Genomic DNA, 14,452 nt, shown 5'->3' with positions numbered 1-14,452 from the left:
AAAAAAAAAAAAAAAAACCAGACTCCCACCATGACCTTATCTTCAGTCAATATTTGCTCTTCATGCAAAAACACATACACAGCAGTACCAAAGAAGTAAAATGCACTAAGCTGAATTAATTTACTATCTGCCTACTATTCAAGCAATACCTGATATTATATAGGAACTGTTATATTACATAGAAACTGCCTCCCTTAGCAAAGTAGAAATGAAGATTTCCCCACCTCTTACAGGAGGGAACAGAGTTCCCTTTGTGATAAATGCAGTAAAATGGTACCTTCTGCTTTGCCTGTGCATTATTTTTATATATTGTTCAGACAAACCAGCTTACAGCTAACTTCTTAAAAACATTACAGTGCCCTTTATCCACCGCCGGAGAGTTGTTAGGGCAAAGCAGAGATGGAGCAACTGAACAACACACTGATTCTGCTTTGCCTTTCAGAGCATTCAAACACACAGTAACAGCCTACCTGCTTTGAAACAATTTCAGATGGCTTTGAACAGTTTTAACCACACACACACGTGAATCAAAATGATGTAACTGTATTTCAATATATTCCCAATAATCACAATACCTTCTGTGCACTGCAGTGTTCTCTTCTGGAAATGTACCACTGCTCTTTGTTGTAACTCACACAAAGGACACACCGTGCACGGGGTGTAACAACAGCCAGGCACAAGTGCATCTTAGAACAAAAAGAAGGAAACTTTCAACACACCTGATTCTCACTGCAAAAAAGCTAAGTGTAAACCAGAAATGTCTATCTCACACACAAAGCCATCACTGAGATCTTAGTCCACCCACACTTCATAAACTCTCACTGCCTTCAAAGGAACTGCAAAGTAGCATTCATACACACATCAGAAAACAACAACAAACCATGCACAAATCTAGATCTCCTATCTTTTGGTAGGAGATTAATGGGTGTAATACTTAAGTACAGGATAAAGAGCCCTGGGAAATCTGTCTTTAGTACAATAAAGTTATTACACTCAAAGTCTGAAATCATTAAAAAAAAAACTGATTCCCACAGGGAGAATGAGCATAATAGCACCCCTAAAAACTTTGAGAAACACATCTAAATAGCTGCAGCACTTTGTGCCATACTAGGCCTGACAGCTGCCAGGTCCACTCTCCTTCCCCTCTATTTACTCTTAAGAAAAGCTTTCAAAACTGTCTTGATGTTACGTGATATTAACAGTGAGCATATCTAGCCTCCTTTTAAGAAGTGAAGCAACTTTTTTTCTGCAAACAGGACTGCTTTCTCAGATGAAGTTCTGCTCTTCTAGCTGTTAACATGACTGCTACCCATGTGCAGAGATGCCATGAACCTCATTGCCGCTGATAGCCCTTCACCAGCCAAAACATTCCTTACGCACAGCCTTCACGATCTCCAAAACACTCCTTACTGCCACGCAGAACTTGGCACACTCTCCCTTCGGTAAGGAGAGATTGCTGACCTCAGAAATGAATCCAGGTTACGCGATCCCTTTTGCAGCACACTGGTGGGGATGCAGACTCCTGACTCCTTGAGCTAGGGAAAGCCCTGGCTTACAGAAGCACCAACCCGCAGCATTAGCTTGGGGTGCCATGCAGTGAGACACATGCATTTTTCTGCTTCTCACAGCCCTTGGTCCCTGAATACGCACACTTCCAAAAAGATCTGCACTTTAGTGCAAGTACAGGCATCACTGCAGTGAGTGCAGGGGACTCAAACGTGCTGTAAAACAGTAATTTGTAAGTGGCAATCTGTACTGCTAGAGATAACAACATCAGGCCTGGAGGCTGGGTACCTCCCAAAGTGTGCAGAAGAGACACATCATGAGCCTGGATTTCACATGGACACTGGGAAACACATGCAGTTGGCTCACACATGCCAAATACCTTCTCAAAGAGCAGACGTGTCACCAAGACAGCCAGACCTGCTAAAAGCACAGAAACAAAGCATTCTGGCTTTCAGAGCTGCCGACTTCATGGAACTTCATTCAGTCCCAAAGCAGAAAACCAGCAAAGAAACAGTCTGAAAGGCCACGCTTATCAACTTCACCATGGTACCCTGCTGGCAGCAAGCTTAAATCTTTATCACAAGAATGGAAACAATATAAGAATACTTATACCCACTATTTCTACACCTGAGTTAACTGTCTGCACAGGTGATTGCACGGTAGTTTAGTTTCATGACTGCACGTGATGCTGGGCACCCATTCCTTCAGCACAACTACTTCCAGCACTTCAGCAAGTACTTCTAGAAACCTCCAGGCTGTCCCTGTCTGACTGCCCCAGGCCGTCCCAAGGTAAGTCAGCACAGCACAAGAATTCACAATCATGCTGAAATATTAAAGAGCCTGCACTTCTTTGTCCAGCGTTTTAAAACAAGGCACAGACACTGCAGCACCACTCACCAAAAAAAAAACAAAAAAATCCACCCCACTCAATTTGGCAAAAATCCGCACAGAAGAATTTCTGACATCCAATTCAGGAAGAGCCATTGGGAACGCCAAAACCAAGCTTCTGTCTCCTGTACACCTTTAGAACGGGACATCTCTGTATTTTTAAGCTTTGTCCACATTTTTCCCTCTAACTGGTAGCTTATATATCTACTCCAAGGAGGACTGCATTCTTCTAGAAACTGGTATTTACAAAAAGGAACTCCTGGCTATAAAGACTCGTTTCCACACAACACTTCTGTATTTCTTAATAGCAGTTTGTGGGAAAATATCAAAAACAAGAAAACATTCTGTTCTCCAAGTCACTGAACAGACACCAAGCAAGTAGCAGAGACCTTTGTCATGATAGCACGACAGTGCTGAAGTGCAATACACCACTATGCTTCATCAATAACACCGAGTATTCCAAAAAGCTCTTACTGAAGTGTTGATCCAGAACCCCTTATGGAAATACAATTTCTACAGAATTGAGGTTATGCAGTCAACCTACAATCCAGCTTATTAGCAGTCCACCAACTTAAGTGCTAATTTTAAAGTAAATTCAGAGCCAGTCTAAAAGAATAAATACAGAGATATGTACAGAAGTAACATTACCAATATATGGAAATAGTTCCTTCTTTTTTAAGTGACACAGTGTAGCTCAAATTACCTGGTAAAAGCAGGAAAAGTACTAAGGTAATAGTTAATTATGAACAAGCTCTAGGCAAATGTTTATTTATTTTTCATACAGGAGATCCATATTAACTTCACTCTTCTGTCACTGTGGCTGGAACACCACAGACCTTACGCAAAGTGTGCCACTGGTTTCAACCACAAGCAGCCTTGACTTTGTCACTTTTATGTCTGACAAAGGTTAGTTTTTAGTAAGGAGAGACAATGAGAAAGTACAGAAACATAAACAGAGGAACAGATATTGTAGAAGCAGAATATTGTCACCATGATCCCTGCAACTCCAGAGGAGAAATGGCTGGAAAGGAGAATGGAATCTCCTTAAAAAAAAAAATTAATTTCCAGAGATTAAACAAGGATTGTTTAATTGTCAGGAAAAAGAGGAAAAAAAAAAAAAGAAAGAAAGAAACAGTATCCTTGGTATTCTCAGTTTTCTGATTCTCAAGTTAAATTAATCATGCTAGTTGGATGGAGTTCAACAGAAAGAATTCCCATTAGAGATTTCCACTTAACAGATAAGAGAAATGCACATGAGTAAATCCCCTAACAAATCAGGAGAAGTCCATACATCTTCACAAAAACTCACATGGTAATCATAGATAAAATACCCTAATATGAAAAGAAATCAGGACAGACAAGACTTATATTTATGCCTGTAAGAATCAGAATTGTTTGCTGCAAAAATAGTTAATGAAAATTCGGACCATACTAGGAAAAGACGTTTCAGTTTAAGCGAAACAGAGCTCTCTGATGATCAATAAGCTGAATGCATACATACGTCTGAGTTCTATACAAGCTCTTTATCCAACTGAAAGCAAATACAAGTGTTGGTTTGGTGATTACTCCCTTTTATGTAAAAGGATGTTGCAAGTAGTCTGCTTTCTGTCATAATTGAACTAAAATGAATTCTTGAGACACAAAAGTTATCTGGGAACCAGGTGCTTTATTCCAGCTAAAGATCTTGAATGAAAGATTGTCTACATGCTCCTGTGACCATGCCTTTTCAATCATATGGGCATATGCACTTTTTACAAGGGTGTATCATAACAGATCAAAGCCTATTTCTCCCTAAATGTGTACATATATTATAGAAGGCTGAAGCCAGAAGAGTGCAAAAACAATTATTCAACTGTCAGTGAGGATTGTTTTTTAGATTAATTAATGGTGACATCTCAAAAAAAGCCACTAATGAAAACCCAAATTAGCAATTCAGCCAGAAAGAGTTAACTTTAAGATGGAATATTAATAAAAACACAGAGAAGGAAAAACCACCTCATTTACATTTCAAAACTCACCCACGTTTGGTGGTTTCCCATAATTTACAGGTAGTTCGGGAGGCCGGCCTCTGTGAAGAGCTGCAAATGCTGATCCCTTCCATAGTGTGTGTCTGAAATCTGTATGGGAAAGATTAACAGCAGGTTAGAGAAATGATCAGCCAAGTCAGGCCAACTGACCTATTCTTCCCAGAAGCAACAGCATCAAACAGCACTCCCAGCATCCTTGTCTGTCATTTCTCAGCCTCCAGGCTCAACTGCTCTCATGGAAAAATAAGATTCATCTTTTTGAGTAGTTTGTCAGAAGTTTAACTGGGGGAGGTTGTTAAGCTGATTTCTCATTCCTAAGCAATATGACCGTAGATGTTTTTCGCTTGTTTTCGCTTCATTTTGATGAATAGTTTCTAATCTGTTGGTAAGAAAAAAAGAACAAAAAAAGTAGGTGCACTTTGTATTGAAGCAACACTGAATTCTGGTGTGATTTTAGTCTTTTTGGAATCCTAACACCTACAAGATCTCTCCTTACAAACCGTACATCTGAGAATATGCTCACATACATTTTCTCCCTGAAAAGAGGAGAAGGGAAATTTTTTTCAATAAATCTGTTTTCTTGCAATTGGTGGCAATATGCCCTATCTTCAGATACTCTCTGCACCCCTGTGCCCCTCCCCCCAAAAAAGAGCTATTAAAATGAACTGTTTTCTTTAAAGGCACTCCAGCTACACGCGGCCAACTGGCCTCAGAGAGCCTTCTCTCCTGAACAATAGCAATTTTTCTGAGACTGTTCAGAGAGCCTCAGAAATTAGACCTGGACTTCTTCCATTTCTGGCCATCTGGAGGGGAGAAACGAGCTGCCACAGTGAATAAGAACTGAAAGAGAAGGACAGTGCCACAGATTGGTAGATCCATGTATCAGCACCTCGATCTCTGAACATGCCTTGTACAGGGTTACGTGATTCAAAAACAATCCTGAGAGCACCCTCTGATTGCAGTCCAAACTGTGCCACAGAGCATTCCGATGCTGCACCTTAAAAACAGCACTTAAACTTTCCAAAATTGATCAAAATAACTGCAAATGCTAATGGTAAACGGAAGCTTCATACTGAAGCACAACTAAGAGTAAAAAAACCAACAAAAAACCAACCCATAAGTGTCAATTTTAAAAAGGTACACTGTTCCACGCTAGTGAGCGCACACCAAATTGCACAACGTCACAGCACCTTTTTTCCCGAAGGAAAAAATCCCATCATAAGTACAGCAGAATTCTCTTTACAATGAAGTTGTCACTTAAAAAGCACTACACCTCAGCAATTCACCTAGCCTCTATTCCCTAATTTACCCAGAGACCAGCTCCCACCATAGATATGTTCTTTTCCATGTTTTCTTCTAAGATAGGGATGTGAAATGAAGAAATGTTTTGCTGCAAACCTCCTTGCAAATCTGAGGTTCTTCAGTAATAACAAAGCATAGATTCATCTCCCAAACTTTGGATGAGTGATTGCAGACACCACATCCATCAGGTGACATCAAATGGATTAGCAAGAAGCTGCCATCCTGGTTACGCATCTGAGTCTGACTTCACATGCAGAAAATTTAGTGCTCAACTGCCACTGAAACAGGAAGGTCCAGCTCTCCACCCTGACTCTTCTCTCAGGAGGATGCTCCTTTGTCACCTCCAGCACTCTGATCCATGAGCTCATTTAATTCAGTACTTACTACAGCAATACCAAGTTTTGCAACAGTTCAGCTGTGAATCAGCACATCCTACGATCAGACAAGTTCTGGCTCCTACAGGGGAGAAGTGGCAGGGAGGAGGGAAGGGAGGAACCACTCTTTTCAACAAATGGCTCTCAGATCCGCTTAGTTATAACACAAAAGTGTACTTTCAGGAACACTGTCTCAAGCAGAGCAGTTTTCAGAAGGACTAGTCTGGTGTCCTATTCAAGAAGGAAACTATCACCAAAGAATGTCTCACTTTCTCCAACCTTCAAACTGTTGCCCCAAATGCCACCCTACCCTTCAACCTGTCTGTACAGCCAGACAATCCAATAAAGGAACACACCAGCGTGAAAGATAGCCCAGCAAAATATATACTGTGGTAGGTTATTTCAGACACACACACACGTTTATTTGGAAAAATATGGCTATTTTTCAGGTGGGTCAAATCTCTAATCCAGTTCATCACACTGTTGACACAAATACCAGTCCAACAAGCTGGGGAGGAAAAGGAAAAGTAACAAGATAAGGCAATAATAGACACAGAGAAGGCATTCCCAACCAAAGACACAATAACAGGGCCAGCAATAACTGTGTTTTAGCAAGACCACAATAAGTAAGCAGGAGCTGAAAAGCAGAGAAGATAAACCAGGGTTTACACAAACAGATACAGATAACACAATATGGATTGAAATAAAAGGTTTTGTTCCTCAAAACAAAATGCAGACAGACATAAACTGAAAATCTTACCTTTTGCTGCCCTTAACAGAGATTGCCGCCCAACTCCCAGCAAGGTCTGCACACCCAAGACGCTCTGTGGGATTTCCTTGTCTAAAAGCGGTCCGAGTCTCTCACAGATCCTAAGAAGATAATCTGGAGGGATGTGTGCATTGACAGCCACCTAAACATACAGATAACACACGTATCTGAAAATCAGTTCATTTTTGCTTCTGCTAGTATTTATTTTTTTTAATTCCTATTCAAATATTAAAATTAGTTACTTAAACCATTTCTAAAACGAAGATGGTGAAAGCGTCCTCAAAATTAATTATACCTAAGGTATCTTTTAGTATGTCACAGAATGTGGAATAAGTCAGACTAGAAAATCAAGGCAGTAACAGCCAGAGTAGTAATTTAGAATGCTCTTTAATAACAAACAAAAGATCCCAGAAACAGCATTCTCAGTGCACTGGTCTGATCAAATGAAGTATTGCCTGGGGGCTTCTCCAGTCTGTTTTACCCTTCAATTCATTCTTCTCACATGCACTGTGTTTTGCTTAGCTGAAAAACCCTTGCCTTACATCACTGTAAGAAGTGCATGTACAAAGCCTGGAAACCCTAAATATTATGCTTAGAGTAATACCCAGTCCTTATTTTCTAATTGCTAGGAATAGTAACTTTAAGACCCACATTTGTCAGCTCCTAATTTGTTATCCCCGAGAAAACATTCCTCCTTTTCTGCTTTAGACAGAGACTGTTTTCTATGGGGATATGATAGCTTCCCCAGCAGTCTGCCCAAACTGCAAAGAAGCTTTGCTGCCGTATCTAGAGTGCTCTGTAGCTGCCTGACTCCTACTACACCCACCAGCTGCCAACAAAAATATGCAATATCAGAGACCATTTGGCTCCTTCACCCCAGGACATAGAGCTATGACCACCTCTTTTCTAAGATCAACAACAGCAAGCCCTTCAGCTCCTTGGTACTTGTGATTGAAGACTGAGAAAACAACACTGAACTAGAACTATTTGCAATTGCTGCATCTGTTGCAACATTATGAAGAATAAGATGATACTAAAAGAGCTTTTTTTTAATATATTTTTTATTTTTTGTTTGTTTTCAAACTAATGCCAACTAATATTAAAGCCAACCTGAAAAAGCCAGCACAGCATTCATTGTAAAGAAACAGCAGCAGGCACATGTGTATGCACACACCCACCAGAACACTGCAGCTGTGTCCAGTCGCACCCAATGCTGATGAGGAGCTCTAAGCACTCTCCAGCAATGCAGGTCCCTTCCCAAAGTGCAGGACAAGTTTTTGCACAGCCTGACTACTCAGTATAGTCAGTTTCCCCTGGCATCAGCCCTGGTGCTCATCTATCACACTGTGAGCTGTTTCGGCTCCCCAGGCTCAGAGAACATTCAACCCACAGAAGGGAAAGGCACTCTGCAGAGCTGACTGTGATTCAGACAAGTGTCAGAGCTGGTGGAAAGGAGAAAACTACTTCCTTTAACAGCAGAGCATCACCAGACAGGTCTGGCTACTCTGTTCACCTACACCCCCAAGAGAATGCCCCAGAACAGCAGAGGGAGCGGCAGGCAGCAGGAAAGAGGAACAGACAACAACTTCATTGAGGTGTTCTGCCAAAACACTACTGGTTGAGCTGTGTCATCACTGGCGTTATTACCACATGTCATTGGGAAATGGTTGATTCCAATTGGGCAGCAGCAGTGGTGCTACGGGGCCCAGAGCAGTGAGTCATGTTGTACAATGTCATCACCGCAGCGCAGGCAGGATCAGCACCGTCCCACAGATCCACAAGTGAGATTTTAACCAAACAAATCACAGCCTTTTCTAATGACGCATACAAGGTACTATTTAATTGAAATCACTCAAACACTCCCAATCTGAATGGAAACTCTTATAGAAGAGTAAGGGTTCACCATGCAACCTCTCAGGCACTGCGTGCCAAAGATCTGCAAGGCAAAGCAGTCCATGTGAAAGGCAAGCTCCTCCAAAGCCCTGGGCTTTGTAATTCTGCAAGAAATACAAACTACATTAACACAGGCTCACATCATGAATTTTCTTACTATGAGCATTAAGGAATGAACGCCCCATGTGCCACGAATGTCATCCCATGCTGAGCAGTTTCTGCAACCATTCAAACTTTTTTTTCCCAAAACCATACAGTTTCAAAATGATATCAGTAGCTACCCAATTGTGCAGCCAGTGAAGTTCAGGATGTAGTTATAAATTGCCAATAGTTGGAAACTACATGACATAACAGCAGCCAAAGTGAGATACAAGGATTATGTGAACTCTTCTATTTGTTTGTCATTCTTAGCTATTTGTAAATTATAAATATAATTTATATATATATATATACACACATATACATATAGTAAAAAAGGCTTTGTTATCGTTTGCTAGTCTGCCTTCACTATGTAAGGGAAGGATCTGAAACAAAAGCAATCTAAAGAGAAAATATGCAATGTGTTAAATTCAGAGTATGAAATGCTCTTTTACAGCTCTGATAATTAGTAGCACGTTTCTCAGTCAACAGCTATTAATTCTAGCAGTTATTCGAGCTCAAAAGATTAAAAGAAAGCTGGTAACCAATCCAAAAGCAGAAAAAAACTTTCATTTCAATTTTAGAGTAGAAATCCTCCTCTCTCTGGAAACCTTTCAGAAAAGCCAAACCATTCTCTCAGCGTAACCCAGTGAAACACGTCCCTTTTCACTCAGGAACACGCTGTTTGAAGCCTCGCTGCTATTCTACGTCTGGAGAGAGGTGTTGGATTAAGCCTGGCAGCAGATATCCTACTGTGGAGACAGAGCCTGGCTCCACTTACACAAAGCACACGTTATTCAGCAAGGACTGACTGACTCAGTACATCTATTCAGAAATGGAATGCTACTTGCTTGCATAAAGACTTTTAATGCAGGGTTTTTTTGTTGTTGTTTTTGGTTTTTTGGTGTTTTTGTTTTTGTTTTTGTTTTTTACAGAACAGCGAAGGGAGTGAGCACCAACACATCTGCAGACCTGCCAGCACTCAAAGATCAAAGATGGATGTGCCAGAACCCCGAGCATGTGGCAGCTATCTGCAGATGCCTGGCGGTGATTTGTCCGGGTGGCCGAGACGCTAAGCAGCTCAGGACACAGACATCTGGCTGCTCCCTGCCAGACCAGGAAAGTTGGCGAACCCAGCACGGAGCCAGAGCTAAACCAGCACCAGGGAGCTGCCGGAGCAGCCAGATCTCAGCGCTCAGTTTTATTAGATTGTAAACTTTCCTCAGCAACGTTTAATGTGGAGCATATTGCACAGACTGGGCGCGTATCAAAGTGATCGTTCCCTTTATTAACACGCCCAGCCCATCAGCTCTGCTACCTGCAATCAGAAGCATACCACTCTAAAGAAGAAAGGCTGCGTGGCTCTCCTTCCCCTGTCATTTACACGTTTCTACAAACCATAGCAGCCTAACTGGCCCCTAATCTGTATATTAATATTGTTATTACCAAACAGCTACACAGGCAGACAGCAACAGAACTAAATTCTCCTGGAGATTTTTTTCCATAGTAACTTCCAACTAAAATGCTTAAACTGCAGCCTGGAGCAGAACAAGCAATTTTGTTTTAGGTTCCCAAAAGAACTTGAAACGAAGCCCCTGTCTCTCACCTCTATATGACAGCTGTACACTGATTTTAAAAATCATCCCAAATTGTAAAGCTCCAAATGCATGGCTGAGAAAAATGAAGCCTCCCAGATCACATTTGCACTCAAAGAAGGACAGAAAAAGGCAAAGCTTAACATCAGCTACAGCCACATTTGGCATCCCACCTCTGCCACACAGCAAAATTAAACAGCAGTAAGCATATTATCACCTCCCCAAGTGCATTAGAAAATATCTTTAGAATATTAAAAACTATTTTTGAAAAATAAATAAAAATTAGGGAAAAAAAAGCAAGTAACTAGTAAGACAAGCCAAAAACATGCTAAACAAGGAGCTTTTAAAGGACTGTTTTAAAATAACTCAGAAGAGCTGAAGGCATGCTAAGTGAGAGCCAGTTCTACAGACATACTGAGATAAATTATAAAAATGGTTGTGGCCTTTAGATGCAACAGTCCTATACAGGTGAAAATATCAGAGCATGAGGCTACCAGAGCACCGCAGAAACTCTTTCCAATAAAGCAATTTTGCAGGTCTTACAGACCTGAAAACTCAAGTAATCAAGCAAAGCCAGTATGTCCTAAAAACTCCATGTAAACAGCTGCAGGTGAACTTCATCACAACAGCTTGAACTAACATGCAAATATGCTGCTACAGAGATAAGCAGCTGCAAATAAGGAACTATTGCTGAAGTCACGTAAGGGCTAGGAGAAACTCATACCCCTAAACCCGTTTCTGCTCCTGATGTTGGAAGTATTACAACATAATCTCAGACTGCTAAGAAAAGAGTCCTCACTGGGCAGCTAAGACGCAGGCAAGAAGCTTGCTGATCCCCGAAACAAACAAACAAAATCCCCTGGAATTACTGCTAACAGTTTCTCCTCCCAAGAACAGTTCAATAAACACGAAACAAACAAATAAAAAGACAACTAACTCATTGTGATTATTACTTAAAATGAGATGCCCATGTTCCCAGGGTCTGGAACGAGATAGCTGTGAAACACCTCTTCAGGGAAGCCTAGAGAAACATGGCTTCAAAGCACCAACTCCATCTGATGCAAAAGCTGCACAGCAGAGGAAAGGCAGAGAACAACACGGGCCTTGGAAGGCCCCTTCCCACCAGTCCTGGGGCAGGCAGGCAGCTGTGCAGCAGCAGCAGATTTCTAACCTCCAGGCAGCCGCACCATGCTGCTCTCGTTTGCCAAAATAACAATCAATTAAGAATCAATTGACAACTCTATCAAAAAGCAGCAGAAGAGACCAGAGGACCAAGACAGCTGAGCAAGCAGGAAATTACTCAAGACTTCAAATATGGAATCTCAACAAAAGAAAGCTCAGATACTGGACTTTCACAAGATGTCAACAATATGCATATACACAGAAATTCAAAAGCCATTATCCACTCAATTTCCTCAGGGAGAGTGGGTTGGAACTATCATATAGCAGATGACATTTTCCTGAGGTGACAAAACCATACCACCTCCCTGCTGCTAATGCTGGGATTGGCAATACCTATAAATAACGGCACCTCAGATTCACAGCTAGTTTTAAATCAATGCAGATGGACGAGGCAGAAACCCAAAGCCAAATCCCATAAGCTGTTCCATACTAGTGCAGCCATCCACAGATATAAATTCTCCACTCAGATACAGTGTCCAACAACAGCTGAGGTTCTGTTTTTCCTAAAATTAAGCTTACCTTCAGCACAAAGAACAAAACATCCTTTGCCAGAATAGACAGTCCTTCAGGAAGTTCTTGAAAACCAGACCAGTCATTTTTATCAGGAATAAACAAAAATAATTTCCAAAAACTGCCCACTGGAGACTGCTCTGATAATCTAAAGCAGCTCAGCTCAACTCGTCTGCTCGGCAGCTGGCTGTACATTAAGCTGCTGTGGTTAATTTAAAATAGAAGTATTAATTGCATGCAAGTTCGACATACCTAAGACCTTCATAATGAAAGTGAGGACCCTCCCCTTTACAAGCATGTCCCAAGACCACCAGCTGCCAATAGCAAATTAAAAACCGCTTGGAGCAGGCAGACCTTTGGAGCATACCTGGAAAATTATCTAGACAGGCAGCCACATGTTGCACATAAAAAGTGCTCCAAAGTGGAAAGAAGCAGGAAACACAAAGGAAACACAAGTGCAGAACACGCTCACGTTCTCTGCGCGGCTTTGCTCACTAGATACGGTACTTACTAGTGTATCTTCAACTATTCTTCTGCCTGAGGTGCCTGACATGTGAAGTGAAAGACTAAGTTCAAATAAGAAAGAAAGAAATCTCTTAACAGAGAGATTTCGGATCTTCACTGAAAGCTTGAGGGAGGTGGGAGTAAACGTTAACTAGATAAAAGCCACCTGATAGGCGATTTGGTTGCTCCATCTTTATCATTTCAGAAAGAACTCAGAGCAATAGCACACTCTACAACAAGAGCATCAACGCATTCCTGCAAAAATACCAGCTCTAGACTAAACAGTCAGACTGAGAATAGAAAAACATCAGCAATTAGGACAATAAATTCATTGTCAGATTTGCGGGAGCAGACTATTGGGCAAGCAAGCAAACAAACCTAACTTCTCTGGGTTTGCAAATCTCTCATTTTGCTCAATTATCTCAGGCCTGCCTGCCCAGTGCAGTTGCAACACAAGGCAAAATTGTAACTGATTGCCTCTCCGCTTCTCAGTGGTCAAACAAGAGAAATGGATAGAAAAAAACTCCATCCCTGCTTCTAGTGTCAGTAATTATTTTTTTTTGTTCAAGAGGTGAGATAATTAAGTTTAGAGCTTTTTCTTCTCCACAGCCCTAGCTTTGTTCTAAACATTACATTCAGACATCTAGCTAGCACAGAAGTCAAGTAGTTCAGGTTAATATACAATCATATGTATCCAAAAGTCCAAATTCCAGATTCATCAAACTCTAAGCAGAGTGGGAAAAAGGCTTTTCTGCCACATTCTTGACAGTAAAAGCTTCAGCCTGAAGATTAATTGAAGCTCAGCTCATCTCATATAGCATCAACCTGTCTTGCTGTAACAATTAGCTCGTGGTCCTGTTCCTAACTGATTTATCATGTTAACCAGCTAAACAAAACTAGAAAAGAGATGACAAAAAAAGATAATTGTTGATTAACTTAAAAGAGAAGAAGAAAAATCATAAACTTGGCTCTGATAATTCTATGCACCAAGAAGCAACTTCCCATTAATTCCAAGCCTTACTTTACTCCAATTTGCTTCCTGCTTCTGAAAGTCTTAAAAATATACATCTTCAGCAGTGGCACCTAACACAGAAGAAAAGGTGTTAACACTTTCCTAGCCACACCTCACAGAACGAAGTGGAAAAACATAGACATGATGCAACTGATGAAGCAAAACAGTCTGAAATCAGCTTTCACACTGCAGCTGTTAGCACCCCTCACTGCATGCAGGCACAAGCTGAACCTGAACCGGCCTGCTGTTAGATTTCAGATACTCTAGGAAAGCACACGGCACCTAGATTTATTGAATGCAGTACTTACTCCATTTCTGCTCACTCAATAAACAGCTCTAGAATTATCCACCAGAGGAATGACAAAGCACAATTGCCTTAAATTCTCTGTATGTTTCAGAAAGGGAAAGCCAGGAGGTACCAATGTCTCACCTCAATGCCAGAAACTCTCCCACCTGCACCTGAACACCTAAAATAGTGCTAAAATGGAAAACCAACCGCATAGCAAGCTAGAGGACAACACTTGTGCTCAAAGCCCGCACCAGCACGGCGCTCTGCGGGGTGGGAGCACGAAGCTCCTCGGCGTGCGGAGCGGGATGCTCACAGCGCGTCAGTAGGGCTACAGCCAAGCCGACGGCCGCCAGCTGCAGTGTCAGTGCTGTCACCCGCGGGCAGTGACAACAGGGCCGCTTTTCTCTGCGGCCGCACCTTCCCCAGCGCAAGGCAAAGCCGCCCTTCCTCAGCGCCGGGCACC

At 41.6% G+C, this 14,452-nt stretch overlaps 1 protein-coding gene across 1 annotated transcript in view; it reads right to left on the bottom strand.

Moving 5' to 3' along the window:
- LOC100541004 (bromodomain and WD repeat-containing protein 3) overlaps positions 1-14,436 on the bottom strand; it is a 53,692-nt gene extending 39,256 nt beyond the window's left edge. The window contains 3 exon segments of the mRNA XM_010715261.3: positions 4,413-4,511; positions 6,858-7,008; positions 12,194-14,436. Of these exon segments, the coding sequence (XP_010713563.2) occupies positions 4,413-4,511; positions 6,858-7,008; positions 12,194-12,379 (436 nt within the window). The 5' untranslated portion in view covers positions 12,380-14,436.
- Between the last annotated feature and the right edge of the window lie 16 nt (positions 14,437-14,452).

Source organism: Meleagris gallopavo, chromosome 9 (assembly GCF_000146605.3).
Source record: "Meleagris gallopavo isolate NT-WF06-2002-E0010 breed Aviagen turkey brand Nicholas breeding stock chromosome 9, Turkey_5.1, whole genome shotgun sequence".
Lineage (NCBI taxonomy): Eukaryota > Metazoa > Chordata > Aves > Galliformes > Phasianidae > Meleagris > Meleagris gallopavo.
Note: the sequence above shows the minus strand (reverse complement) of the source record. Positions and strands in the feature narration are given on the sequence as shown.